The 13,090-nt window shown below is 61.5% G+C and overlaps 2 protein-coding genes across 10 annotated transcripts in view; one reads left to right on the top strand and one right to left on the bottom strand.

Annotated features, from left to right (window-relative positions):
* Positions 1-3,733, top strand: part of CA9 (carbonic anhydrase 9) — a 55,796-nt gene extending 52,063 nt beyond the window's left edge. For 5 of the 7 annotated variants that reach the window (XM_075914747.1, XM_075914751.1, XM_075914750.1 and 2 more), the window contains 4 exons: positions 567-590; positions 2,702-2,737; positions 3,018-3,111; positions 3,409-3,733. In XM_075914747.1, coding sequence (XP_075770862.1) covers positions 567-590; positions 2,702-2,737; positions 3,018-3,111; positions 3,409-3,502 — 248 coding nt within the window. In that variant the 3' untranslated portion in view covers positions 3,503-3,733. Of the gene's footprint in view, positions 1-566; positions 591-2,701; positions 2,738-3,017; positions 3,112-3,403 lie in introns of all 7 variants that reach the window. The other 2 variants (XM_075914749.1, XM_075914753.1) reach the window with 2 other exon arrangements.
* A 1,681-nt stretch (positions 3,734-5,414) lies between these two features.
* The window catches only part of LOC102463836 (gamma-secretase subunit Aph-1b-like), a 29,671-nt gene continuing 21,995 nt past the window's right edge, over positions 5,415-13,090 (bottom strand). For all 3 annotated transcript variants that reach the window (XM_075914755.1, XM_075914757.1, XM_075914756.1), the window contains 5 exons: positions 12,355-12,428; positions 12,017-12,139; positions 8,362-8,489; positions 5,863-5,986; positions 5,415-5,587 (listed from right to left, as the gene is read on the bottom strand). In XM_075914755.1, the coding sequence (XP_075770870.1) occupies positions 5,550-5,587; positions 5,863-5,986; positions 8,362-8,489; positions 12,017-12,139; positions 12,355-12,428 (487 nt within the window). In that variant the 3' untranslated portion in view covers positions 5,415-5,549. The remainder of the gene's footprint in view (positions 5,588-5,862; positions 5,987-8,361; positions 8,490-12,016; positions 12,140-12,354; positions 12,429-13,090) is intronic.

The following is a 13,090-nucleotide window of genomic DNA, read 5'->3' as shown; positions in this document are numbered from 1 at the left end:
GGGGGGGTGGTTGACGGAGCCATCGCTGTGTGTTAGAGAGGGGTGTCGGTGTGGGTGTGTGTGAGGGAGCCATCACTCTGTGTGTGTGAGAGAGGAGAGGATGTGGGGGGTGGTTGACGGAGCCATCGCTGTGTGTTAGAGAGGGAGGTGTGTGTGTGAGGGAGCCATCACTCTGTGTGTGTGAGAGAGGAGGGGATGTGTGTGGAGGGGTTGACGGAGCCATTGCTGTATGTTAGAGAGGGGTGTCGGTGTGGGTGTGTGTGAGGGAGCCATCACTCTGTGTGTGTGAGAGAGGAGAGGATGTGGGGGGGGTTGACGGAGCCATCGCTGTGTGTGTGAGAGAGAGGAGTGGTGTGTGTGTGTGTGTGTGCGCGCGAGAGAGAGAGGGAGGCCGACCGCAGTGCTGCTGTTGATTCTTCGGCGTTGTTTTCCCGACACCAAAGGGGGGGGAACAGGTCTGCCTGGGTGCCGCCTGGGGCTGTAGTGGGCCAGGCCCGCCCATTGCTGCACACAGTCCCCGTGCTGGACCCTCCGGCCGCCTGCTCACCATGTTGGGTCTCTTACAGGTGCTGGCTGCGTGCCCTGTGCAGGTAAGAGCTGGGCCCAGGCCCCACCCTGCCACAGAAGACTTGGCCCGAGCTCCCTTAAGCGCCAGGACAAACTGCAGGCCAGTGCTGTGGTACCTGGCTCCCCAAGGGGCTCCGTGATGGGCATGTGTCCATGGAGCCAGGGCTGCCGTGGGATTGGCTGTGCACCAGGAAAGAGCCCAGCACTGCATGGGGGGGTGCACAGGAATGGTGGGGAGTTCAGTAGCTGCCTTCTGCTATGGGAGAGTGGGCCAGAAGAGGGGGGCTGGGCTGGGTGGCAGCACACCAGGTTACGATGGGAGGGCTCAGTAGGTCGGATGGTGGGGATTGCCCACTGGGCTGGGGCAGGGCTCAGTGGCTGCACACTAGGCTGGGGGTCCACACTGAGGGGGCTGGGCTTAGGGGCTGCGCAGTGGGCTAGGAAGGGGGGACTCCGTGGTTGCTAGGTCAGCTGGGGGCTGGGCTTGGGGGCTGCCCACTGGGCTAGGAAGGGGGGACTCCGTGGTTGCTAGGTCAGCTGGGGGCTGGGCTTGGGGGCTGCCCACTGGGCTAGGAAGGGGGGACTCCGTGGTTGCTAGGTCAGCTGGGGGCTGGGCTTGGGGGCTGCGCAGTGGGCTAGGAAGGGGGGACTCCGTGGTTGCTAGGTCAGCTGGGGGCTGGGCTTGGGGGCTGCGCAGTGGGCTAGGAAGGGGGGACTCCGTGGTTGCTAGGTCAGCTGGGGGCTGGGCTTGGGGGCTGCTCACTGAGCTAGGAAGGGGGGACTCCGTGGTTGCTAGGTCAGCTGGGGGCTGGGTTTGGGGGCTGCGCAGTGGGCTAGGAAGGGGGGACTCCGTGGTTGCTAGGTCAGCTGGGGGCTGGGCTTGGGGGCTGCCCACTGGGCTAGGAAGGGGGGACTCCGTGGTTGCTAGGTCAGCTGGGGGCTGGGTTTGGGGGCTGCGCAGTGGGCTAGGAAGGGGGGACTCCGTGGTTGCTAGGTCAGCTGGGGGCTGGGTTTGGGGGCTGCGCAGTGGGCTAGGAAGAGGGGACTCCGTGGTTGCTAGGTCAGCTGGGGGCTGGGCTTGGGGGCTGCGCAGTGGGCTAGGAAGAGGGGACTCCGTGGTTGCTAGGTCAGCTGGGGGCTGGGCTTGGGGGCTGCGCAGTGGGCTAGGAAGGGGGGACTCCGTGGTTGCTAGGTCAGCTGGGGGCTGGGCTTAGGGGCTGCGCAGTGGGCTAGGAAGGGGGGACTCCGTGGTTGCTAGGTCAGCTGGGGGCTGGGCTTGGGGGCTGCGCAGTGGGCTAGGAAGAGGGGACTCCGTGGTTGCTAGGTCAGCTGGGGGCTGGGCTTGGGGGCTGCGCAGTGGGCTAGGAAGAGGGGACTCCGTGGTTGCTAGGTCAGCTGGGGGCTGGGCTTGGGGGCTGCCCACTGGGCTAGGAAGGGGGGACTCCGTGGTTGCTAGGTCAGCTGGGGGCTGGGCTTGGGGGCTGCGCAGTGGGCTAGGAAGAGGGGACTCCGTGGTTGCTAGGTCAGCTGGGGGCTGGGCTTGGGGGCTGCGCAGTGGGCTAGGAAGAGGGGACTCCGTGGTTGCTAGGTCAGCTGGGGGCTGGGCTTGGGGGCTGCCCACTGGGCTAGGAAGGGGGGACTCCGTGGTTGCTAGGTCAGCTGGGGGCTGGGCTTGGGGGCTGCGCAGTGGGCTAGGAAGAGGGGACTCCGTGGTTGCTAGGTCAGCTGGGGGCTGGGCTTGGGGGCTGCGCAGTGGGCTAGGAAGGGGGGACTCCGTGGTTGCTAGGTCAGCTGGGGGCTGGGTTTGGGGGCTGCGCAGTGGGCTAGGAAGGGGGGACTCCGTGGTTGCTAGGTCAGCTGGGGGCTGGGCTTGGGGGCTGTGCCGTGGGCTAGGAAGGGGGGATTCCATGGTTGCTAGGTCAGCTGGGGGCTGCCCACTGGGCTAGGACAGGACAGAGCTGCATGCTTGGATGGGGCGGGGGTTTGGGGGCTTCATGCTGGAATGGGGGGCCCATGCTGGCCAGACAGTGGGCTGGGGTGGATGGACAAGGGCTGAGCGAGAGGCGCATGGTGCCCGCGTGCTTGCTGTGGTATTGGCACCTGTCCCCACCTCCCTCTCCTGTTTCACATTTAGATGCAGAACAGCAGCTGGGCTTCTCCCTGCGGACAGGTGAGTGCTCCAGGACCACTTTCTCCTGGTGCCTTTAACCCCCACCCTCGGCCCAGCCTGGGGCAACACAGCCTCACCAGCCCCTTGCCTGGGCTCTCCCACCCTCTCCTGGTCCCTTGCCCCTCCCCCCAGCCCTACTTGGGGCCAATCTGCTTCCCCTCCCCTCCCCAGCAGCAGCAGCAGCACTCTGCCTGTTCCTGCTGTCCCCCCTCCAGGCTGTGGCTGATGCCTCCCCTCCCCTCCCCTCTCCTCCCCTCCCCTCCCTCTCGTCTGTCTGCAGCTGATGTGCTGGCTGGTCTCTTTGGGGTCCTCTTTGCAGTCACAGCTCTGGCCCTCCTCATCTACGTCCACAAGCAGCGGAGCCAGAACCAGAGGTGAGATGTGGGAACCCCGGAGTGCTCCCTGCCCCCTGCCCAGCATGCAGGAGCCCTCCCTCCCTTTCGGGCCCAGCCCCCTCCAACCTGAAACCCATCCAATGCATGATTCTCCCTCACCGATCCCTCCAGACCCATCGCCCCTCCATGCACCACATACCTGGCTGCAGGCAGCATATGCACATCCAGTGGGAAGTACCTGCCCCATGCTGCAGAAGGGGGGCTGCTAGGAGGTGACTAGTCGGCTCTCAGCTGATGGCAGGGCTGCCCTGATGGCCTCTCTTCCCTCCAGGACAGACTCTCACCCCAAGCCCAAGGTCATCTACACGGCAGCCACCACAGACAAGAACCTGGCATAGACGCTGTCCTGGTGCCCGGCCCGGGCCTCTAGCACGTGGACTGGAGACCAGCACACACACTGGGCCTCAGCCTGGCAGCCCTGCAGCCAGCCCAGCACGCCCTCCCTGCCACGCAATGCACTGGCCACTCTGGCTCCTGGGCCCCGCCCAGCTCAGCAGAGACTGTTCAGGGAGGGGCGCAACTCTGCCCCTTTCACCGATAGCTTATGAGCCAATAAGAAATAAAACCCTGCTGCTGCGCCAGCCCTGCCGGAGCGATCCCTCCGGAGGCTCAAGCATGTCCCTTCCTCGCGCTGTGGGCCCGACCTCGGAGCCAGGGCCCTTCACACATCAGGCTCCCAGGTGTGCCAATGCCATAGCACCAGGGCCAGAGCCCGTCCCTCCACCGCTGCAGAGGGCCAGTTGCTCACAGTTGCAGGAGTTAACTTGTCCTCAGCATGCCTTGCTAACGGGATGTGTGCCCGGCCTGTGGGGCCCACCAGCCTGCAGGGCTCATTGCTGGCTAGTGAAGAGCCAACAGGTCTTTCCCCAAGCAGGCAGCCCCCATCCCAACGTGGGGCTGCTGCAGCTGGACTTTGGCTCCCTGTCCCATGCTGAAAGCTCATGCGGTGGCTCTAGCCCCAGCGGTGGCTGCAATACCAGCCAGGGGCAGCTCCGCCCCCACGCTCTCGGCTCACCTGGGCGGAGCAGCGGGAGGAATCACTGGGACAGGCAGGAGAGGGAGCTCCCCTGGTGTGGGCCTGGCCCCACATGCTACATGCAGCAGGACGCTGCTTGGAGCCCTGCGCTGTGGTACCGGCTGACCCCTAGTGGCCACGTGGAGTCCCTGCAGCGTTTCTACCCCAAACAGAGACCTCCCCCTCCCCGCACTGGCAGAGCCACCCCACAGACACACTGTTGGCAAACCAGCGCTCCCTTTCTGCGCCTCAGTTTCCCCCACTGTAAGACAAGGATAACAACCATGCCGCTTTGGGAGGGGCTTGGCAGCCTGCCTGTGAACTGGGCTGTGTAACTCTGCTCCCACAGAGGCACCCTCCCCCTCACTCCCAGCATGGCATGAGCACGGCCATCAAGCCCCCTCCCCTACGGCTGCACCTGAATTCTCTTGGCAGCTGGTATTTCTCTTTATTGATATAAAAGCCCATTGCAAACTCAGCCACTCTTGGCTCCCAGCCCAGGGGCTGCTGCACAGCTACAGGGACCCTGCTCCCCCTTCCACCCCGCAGCCCAGGGCTGGTGTCTGCTCAAGCATCTCATACCCACCCCCACAGGATGGGGGGAAGGGAGTCACTGAGCCTGCCCAGGCTGGTCCTCTGCTGCCCACTCCCCCCCCCCACATTTGGTACAAGGCATGCAGCTACCGGCCCCCGTTTCCCATACCAGCATCTTGGCAACAGCCGTGTCACCCTTCACCCTCCCTCCCCCCTGCCAGAGCTGGGCATCTAGTCAGCCCAGCCTTTGTCCCTGCATGGCCACATGGGCCACCCACTCCCCCTCCATCTGTCCCAGGCTGGCACCGGGCAGCCTGGCCCATCAGCAGCCAGTCCCCAGGAGCTAGGGCTGGGCCTGCAGCCCCCTGCCACAGCCACTCTTGGTGGGGGAAGGAAGCGACAGCTCCTCAGCTCAGCGCATGGACATTTCCTGGCAAAAGCCACTGCCCAGCGCCGCTCACTGGCCCCTCAGCCCGCCCTGCTCCCTCCTGGGGCTGAGCAGGAGAGCACCAAACCTCCCACATATGGGGCAGAATGAGCTCCTTCTCACACACCGGCTGTGGAGCAGACAGCAAGTTCTGGAGAACGCCTCAGGCACGTGAACCGTGTGTCTTAGAAGGGCAGGCTAGGCCAGTCACCATCCACAGCGTGGAGGAAGAGGGGGTGGCAGGACAGGGTGAGCCGCCACAGCTAGCCGGCAGTCTGCTGGCTGCTCCCTGGCCACAGGAGTCCCCGTACACCTGTCTCCAGCAGGAACCGATCCAGGGACCCCCGACTGCAGAGAAGCAACAGTAGGTCCCAGCCGACAGCACCAGAGGGAGGGCCGGGCCAGCAGACAGCAGCTGAGGCGAGAGCGCCTGGTGGGCTCTCAGGATCCTGGCTGGGGACTGGTCTCGCTCTGCTGACCTAGGGAAAAGCAAAGGCGAGTGGGGAGCTCAAAGGGATCCAGAGCGGATCATTTCCCACCCCAGTATCAGGTACCCTGATGACTGGAGTGCTTGCCCACCCGCTAGTGCAAGGAAAGGGTAAATGTCCCTGCTGAAGGGGCTCAGATCAGCACATTGCCCCAGAGAAACCTGGGGTGAGACCCCCAAGCAGGTCCTGTCTCCCCCTAACACTGGGGCACCTCTCCTGGCTCCCCTGCCTCCCACCCTGGTCCCCTCTCCCGAGCAGATACTCACCCTGTAGGCGCTGGAGCAGGTTCCGGGTGCAGCCTCCTGAGAGGACGTAGGCCCATGCAGCCATGGCGAACATCAGCAGGTAGGAGGGGATGAGGCTGCCAACGTACAGGGGGTTCCAGAACGTCTGGGACGAGAGCAGCAGAGTGAGAGGACAGGTCGAGCCAAGGGAGCCCCGTGGATGGCCTGCGTGGCTCTGGCAGCTCCGCCCTTAATGCTCTAATCTCCTTCCCTGGCACTCGTGGCTCTGAAGGGGTGAGGCTGGTGTGGCCAGGGAGCCATGGGGTGCAACGGAGGGGAGGGGAGCTAATGAAATGCTGGGGTGGTTAGCCCCTCCCATCTATGACATGTCGTCTCACTGATGTGCATCAGGACAGCGCTGTCCCTTTATTGGCGACAAAGAGCTAGCGCCTGCCCTGAGGACTCTGCTCAGTGTGCTGTGATCTCTGCTGCCCTGCAGGCCTGCACCCCTCCCCTTTCAAAGCTCTGGGAAGTGTCTGACAGCTGAGAGAGCTGCTCTGTTTGGGGATCAAAGAACAAATCATTGGCCTGCTCCTGTTCTGCCGGGCACTACAAACACAGCAGCAGGCAGACTGCTGCTGCAGGGGGAGGAGGGCACACACTGTGCTGCTTTAACGTTCCTCAGCACGGAGCGCTCAAAGAGCTACTCAGGTGCCACTCTGCGCAGCTGAGGAGGCTGTGGGAGAACTCAGAGAGAATCCCAAGATGCAAAGGGATCAGCTCTGCCCTCCCACAACACAGCACTAAGGGTATGTCTACACTACAAAGTGAATTCGAAATAACAGCAGTCTACACAGGCAAACCGCTATTTCAAAATAAATTCGAAATAGTGGAGCCCTTATTTCGAATTTGGTGAACCTCATTCTACGAGGAGTAACACCAAATTCGAATAGCTATTTCGAATTAAGTGCTGTGTAGACACTTAATTCAAAATAGGGGGCCTCCAGTCCTTCCCAGGGAGCCCTGGTGGCCACTCTGGGCACAACCAGGAAAACTTACTCTCCTCTCCCCCAGCCCCGGAGCCATTAAAGGGGTAGACCCAGGCCACAGTGCCTGTGCCAGCTCCAAGCCTGCCAGCCCAGAGCCAGCAGTGGCCACCGGGGCCCCTGATCTAGTGGCCCCAAAACATAAGCCAGCAAGCCACTGGCTGCCAGCCCTCCACCACTCCCCAGGAGCAGTCTGCCAGCTCCCAGGAGCCTGACAGGGGCTGGAGAAGGCGGGCGCCTTCCTGGTCCAGGGTGGAGATCATGGACCTTATTCAGGTTTGGGGGGGATTCCCCCAACATCCATGATCTCCGCACTAGACGGAGGAACGCGGCCGTCTGTGGCAGGATAGCTGCCAGCCTGGCCATCAAAGGCCACATACGAAGCCAGGACCAGGTTAGCATGAAAGTCAAGTTGGTCTGGCGAGATCCCCAACCCTGAGCTTCCCCTCCCCCTTCCAGTTTCCCTCTCCCCTCTTCCACCCTCTCTCTTCTCCTCTCCCACCTCCTTTTCCCAGTCTCCCCAGAGGTTCATCCCCCCTCCCCCAGTTTTGTTCAATAAACCCAGTTTCTATTTTTGGACATACGTATCTTTTATTTGACATCAGGAAGGGGGGCGAGGGAGGGGTAAGTGGAAGGACGTGAGGGAGGAATGGGGCACGAGCCCCCGGTGGGGAGGACTGGGGAGGTTCTGAGGGCTCCTCGGGGTGGACGCTCTCCCTCAGGGCCTCCTGGATCCTGACAGCCCCCCGATGGACCGCCCAGATGGCAGTCTGCAGCAAGTGCAGCCAGGCTGATGGTAATGACCCCATGAGACACACTGGCGTGCCCAGGGGCAGCTCTGGCTCCATGTGGTGGGGTGCTGTGGTGTCCCGAGTGTGGGCACTCAGGGCACTCCAAGACAGGACTGCTTTGCTGTCCCCTCACTGAGGTAGACAAGCAAGCGGGAAACCCTGAGAACTGTCTGTCCGGGGTGGGGGTCGGGTCCCTTTAAGCACGGAGCTCAGTTAGCCTCAGGCAGCAGCCCCACACACTAAGTCCTAACCCGATGCCCTGCTGGTGCTGGTTCTGGCCAGCCTTAACTTCGGTTCAGGTCCACTCAGTGTGGATGCGCTATTTCGAAATAGCAAAACGCTATTTCAAAATAGTTTTTGTGTGTAGATGCGTTAATTCGAATGAACTATTTCAATAGCACTGTAGTGTAGACACACCCTATGGGATACATACTCACAGAGCATTGCTCACACTGCTGATAATGGTGTCCCCAGTGTGGACACAATCCATCAGAGCAAGCGTGAAACCCTCTGGTGATTTTTGTTTTGTCGACTTTTGGGTGTTGTCAAGTTTTGTCGACAAAATTTGGTAGGGCGGCTATACGACTCCCTATGTGTGCAGCACATATCCTGGCGGTCCCAGATCCTGCACCACTCCCACCTCCTTCCCAACCCTCCCAAGTGACACAGCGGTGTGGGAGCAGCTGCCCCCCGCCCACACTCACCGATCCGGACACGATGAGGTGAGTGAGGACAACGGCGGCCATCTCCCACCAGCGCTGGGTCTCGCAGCCATGGAAGAAGAGGATTCCCCAGAAGGTGTGAAGGAAAATCACCACCATGGTCATGAAGGCTGTGAGGAGGAGCAAGGAGACAGTCACAGCCAGGGCGGTGAGGCTTTACCCCAACCAGCGCCCCCAGGCAGCCAGGGCATCCGTCACCCAGAGCATGAGGAGAACTAGCTTTACCAGAGGTGCCAGATTGGGTGCAGAGCGGGGGGGGACGGGCTGCTGCATCCAGTGCTGAGCTGCAAATGTCTATTGAGGGGAGGGGCTCACTGAGGGTGCAGCACGGAGAGAGCAGGAGTGGTTGCCAGGCCTCCTGCTTATCTGAGGTCTGGAAGCAGATTTGAGTCTCGCTGTGATGGGGGTTAGTGGGGAGGCAGGGAAGGGTGCGCGGCGAGGGACGGTGCAGGGGCGGGGAGGCAGGGAAGGGTGCGCGGCGAGGGACGGTGCAGGGGCGGGGAGGCAGGGAAGGGTGCGCGGCGAGGGACGGTGCAGGGGCGGGGAGGCAGGGAAGGGTGCGCAGGGAGGGACGGTGCAGGGGCGGGGAGGCAGGGAAGGGTGCGCGGCGAGGGACGGTGCAGGGGCGGGGAGGCAGGGAAGGGTGCGCGGCGAGGGACGGTGCAGGGGCGGGGAGGCAGGGAAGGGTGCGCGGCGAGGGACGGTGCAGGGGCGGGGAGGCAGGGAAGGGTGCGCGGCGAGGGACGGTGCAGGGGCGGGGAGGCAGGGAAGGGTGCGCAGGGAGGGACGGTGCAGGGGCGGGGAGGCAGGGAAGGGTGCGCGGCGAGGGACGGTGCAGGGGCGGGGAGGCAGGGAAGGGTGCGCGGCGAGGGACGGTGCAGGGGCGGGGAGGCAGGGAAGGGTGCGCGGCGAGGGACGGTGCAGGGGCGGGGAGGCAGGGAAGGGTGCGCGGCGAGGGACGGTGCAGGGGCGGGGAGGCAGGGAAGGGTGCGCGGCGAGGGACGGTGCAGGGGCGGGGAGGCAGGGAAGGGTGCGCGGCGAGGGACGGTGCAGGGGCGGGGAGGCAGGGAAGGGTGCGCAGGGAGGGACGGTGCAGGGGCGGGGAGGCAGGGAAGGGTGCGCGGCGAGGGACGGTGCAGGGGCGGGGAGGCAGGGAAGGGTGCGCGGCGAGGGACGGTGCAGGGGCGGGGAGGCAGGGAAGGGGGTGCAGCGAGGGACGGTGCAGGGGCGGGGAGGCAGGGAAGGGGGCGCAGTGATGGGGAGGCAGGGAAGGGTGCGCGGCGAGGGACGGTGCAGGGGCAGGGAGGCAGGGAAGGGTGCGCGGCGAGGGACGGTGCAGGGGCGGGGAGGCAGGGAAGGGTGCGTAGTGATGGGGAGGCAGGGAAGGGTGCGTGGCGAGGGACGGTGCAGGGGCGGGGAGGCAGGGAAGGGTGCGCGGTGATGGGGAGGCAGGGAAGGGTGCGCGGCGAGGGACGGTGCAGGGGCGGGGAGGCAGGGAAGGGTGCGCGGCGAGGGACGGTGCAGGGGCGGGGAGGCAGGGAAGGGTGCGCGGCGAGGGACGGTGCAGGGGCGGGGAGGCAGGGAAGGGGGTGCAGCGAGGGACGGTGCAGGGGCGGGGAGGCAGGGAAGGGTGCGCGGCAAGGGACGGTGCAGGGGCGGGGAGGCAGGGAAGGGTGCGCGGCGAGGGACGGTGCAGGGGCGGGGAGGCAGGGAAGGGTGCGCAGCGAGGGACGGTGCAGGGGCGGGGAGGCAGGGAAGGGTGCGCGGCGAGGGACGGTGCAGGGGCGGGGAGGCAGGGAAGGGTGCGCGGCGAGGGACGGTGCAGGGGCGGGGAGGCAGGGAAGGGTGCGCGGCGAGGGACGGTGCAGGGGCGGGGAGGCAGGGAAGGGGGTGCAGTGATGGGTAGGCAGGGAAGGGTGCGCGGCGAGGGACGGTGCAGGGGCAGGGAGGCAGGGAAGGGGGTGCAGTGAGGGATGGTGCAGGGGCGGGGAGATGGTGCAATGAGGCAGCAGTGAGGCAGGTGCAGTAAGGGATGGCACACAGGGGATGCAACAGGAGGAATAGTGCAGGATGGGGAGGCAGTGAGGAGATGCATAAGAAGGGCCAGACTGGGTGAGACCAAAACTCCACCCAGCCCAGTGTCCTGTCGGCCAGCAATGGCCAGTTCCAGAGGGAGTGAACACAACAGGGAACCATCACGTGATCCCTCCCCTGTCGCCAATTCCCAGCCTCTGACAAACAGAGGCTAGGGACATCAGGCCTGCCCATCCTGGCTAATAGCCATTGATAGACCTGTTCTCTAACTTATTTTTTTCTCCCTGGAACCCTGTTACAGTCCTGACCTTCACAACATCCTCTGGCAAGGAGTTCCACTGGTTGACTGTGTGCTCAGTGAAGAAAAACTTCCTTTTGTTTTAAACCTGCTGCCTATTCATTTCAATAGATGAACGGTCATTCTTGTGTTGTAAAAAGGAGACAATAACACTTTATCTAATTTCTCTACACCAATCATGATTTTATAGACCTCTATCATATTCCCCCCTTAATCATCTCTTTTCCAAGCTGAAAAGTCCCATTTCTCATTAATTTTTCTTCATTCAGAAGCTGTTCCATACCCTAATAATTTTTGCTCACCTTTTCTGAACCTTTACCAATATCTCTTTTTTGAGATGGGTGACCAGAACTGCATGAATCACGGAAGGTGGGAGCATACCAAGGATTTATACAGCAGCAAGATAAAATAGTGTTTCTTTCCTAATTATTCCCAGATTGTTAGCTTTTTTGACAGCCACTGAACACTGAGTGCATGATTTCCAAAAACTGTGTACAATGACACCAAGATCTCTCTCGAATGGTAATAGTTAATTTAGATCCCATCATTGTTTGGGATCATGTTTTCTAATGTGCATTACTTTGCATTTATCAACACTGAATTTCATCTGATATTTCGTTGCCCAGTCACCCCAGCTTGGTGAGATCTTTTTGTAGCTCTTTGCGGTCTGCTTTGGACTTCACTATCTTAAGTAGTTTTGTATCATCTGCAAATTTTGCCACCTCACTGCTTACCCCTTTTCCCAGGTCATTTATGACTATGATGAATAGTACTGGTACAAGTACAGATCAGGGTGGATTTAAAAAATCAAACTGATATATTTACATCAGATTTTTTCCAAATCAATAAAATACTAAATGTCTCACTTAAAACCAACTGCTACAATCAAATCTCATCACAAACATGTTACCTACACTTAGTTTCAAAAATGAATTAATGGCTCTAGTCTGTCCAGCATAACAACCAGCTCTTGCTTCCTAAAAGGGCTGGGCTTTCAGTTTGTTTCTCAGCAGACCATCCTGTGCAAAGGACTGTTTTTGTTCTGCGCGTATGTGTTGGTGGACATGGGCCAAGCATGGCAGAGCAGTTGGCAGGAAATGGACGGGGGCAGCGTAGTAAGGAACAGTGGAGTGGACTGGAAAAGAAACCAGGATTGAGGTTTTTATTTCACAGTGACTATCCCCATGCTGGTGAGCTGGCCAGTAGTGTACCCCTAATGCTATACTCTTAGTTTTGAGCATGGAATTACTCTCCATAGAAATTCTGTGGGGAGAAGGTGCAGGGCGCTGTGGGCCCATTGCTCACCCGAGGTCAGGAAGTAGAGCTGCGAGTCTCCATGGATTCCCACGGTGCCTGGCCCCAGCGCATCTGCCAGGAGGTTGATCATGGAAAAGGCGCCGCTCATGAGCCCGAAGCCCAGACCAGCCACTGTGGGGCAGAAACACACGTTGCTGAGCCCCGGGACGTCGGAGCCAGACGCCCTGAGGCGCTTCCAACCCCAGCAGCCTACCTCAGCCCTGCAAGAGACCCCGCAGCTCTTGCCTCCATTCGGAGGGACCCCTGGTGAGAAGTCTCCCTTCCCAAGATCCTTCCCCCTGGTCCCAGCCACCCCTGCCCTCCCGCTCCCGCACTATGGCACATACCATACGCCATCTGCTGGATGGAAATGGGGGAGCAGCCATCTTCGCTGAGTGCCACCAACCCTTCGATCGCCTTCCTAGGCAGAGAAAGGAGAGTTATGCCCTCGTGCGCATGCACAGCAGGGCGCTAGGCGGGGGGCTACAGGGACGGCGTAGAAGGGGTCTGCTTGGAACGCTTCTGCCAGGCGCTTGGCTCAGTGCTGTAGGAGTCAGATTACAAGGTGATCAATGAAGTGCAGGGTACAGACTTAGACCAGGCTGGCTGACAGGTCTGAGAAAGGAGTTCTGAGAAAGGGGGGCTATTGCGACGTGGTTTTGAGTCCCAGAGCCCATTCGCCCTGCGTGTGGCACTGGAATGCGGCTCAGGAAGCCGAGGAGCTGGACATCAGAGCGGTCAGGAGGGGGACTGCCTACACCCGCCCTCCACCCAGAAAGTCTGAAGAGAACTTCTACAAAAGCTTTTCCTGGCCTGACCCCAGCAGGAGCATGCGAGGCAAGTGGAGTCGGGACCCGCCAAGATCCAAGCCACCGGAGCATCCCGGACCCAATTCCAGAATCCAAAGAACACAGAATGCGTCTGCTGAAGAGCTCTGACCCCAGGCGTCTAAGGAACTGCCTCATTGAGCACACCTCTGCAACCTCAGCCAACACCAGGCTTCCGGCCTTAAACCAGCTTCAAGCCACCCCCTGAAGAAGGAAAAACCCCTCTCCTGGCATAGGCCTGATCCCTTCATAGAAT

The sequence above is a fragment of the Pelodiscus sinensis genome, unplaced genomic scaffold, assembly GCF_049634645.1.
Source record: "Pelodiscus sinensis isolate JC-2024 unplaced genomic scaffold, ASM4963464v1 ctg72, whole genome shotgun sequence".
Lineage (NCBI taxonomy): Eukaryota > Metazoa > Chordata > Testudines > Trionychidae > Pelodiscus > Pelodiscus sinensis.
This window is presented reverse-complemented; position numbering and strand designations above follow the sequence as displayed.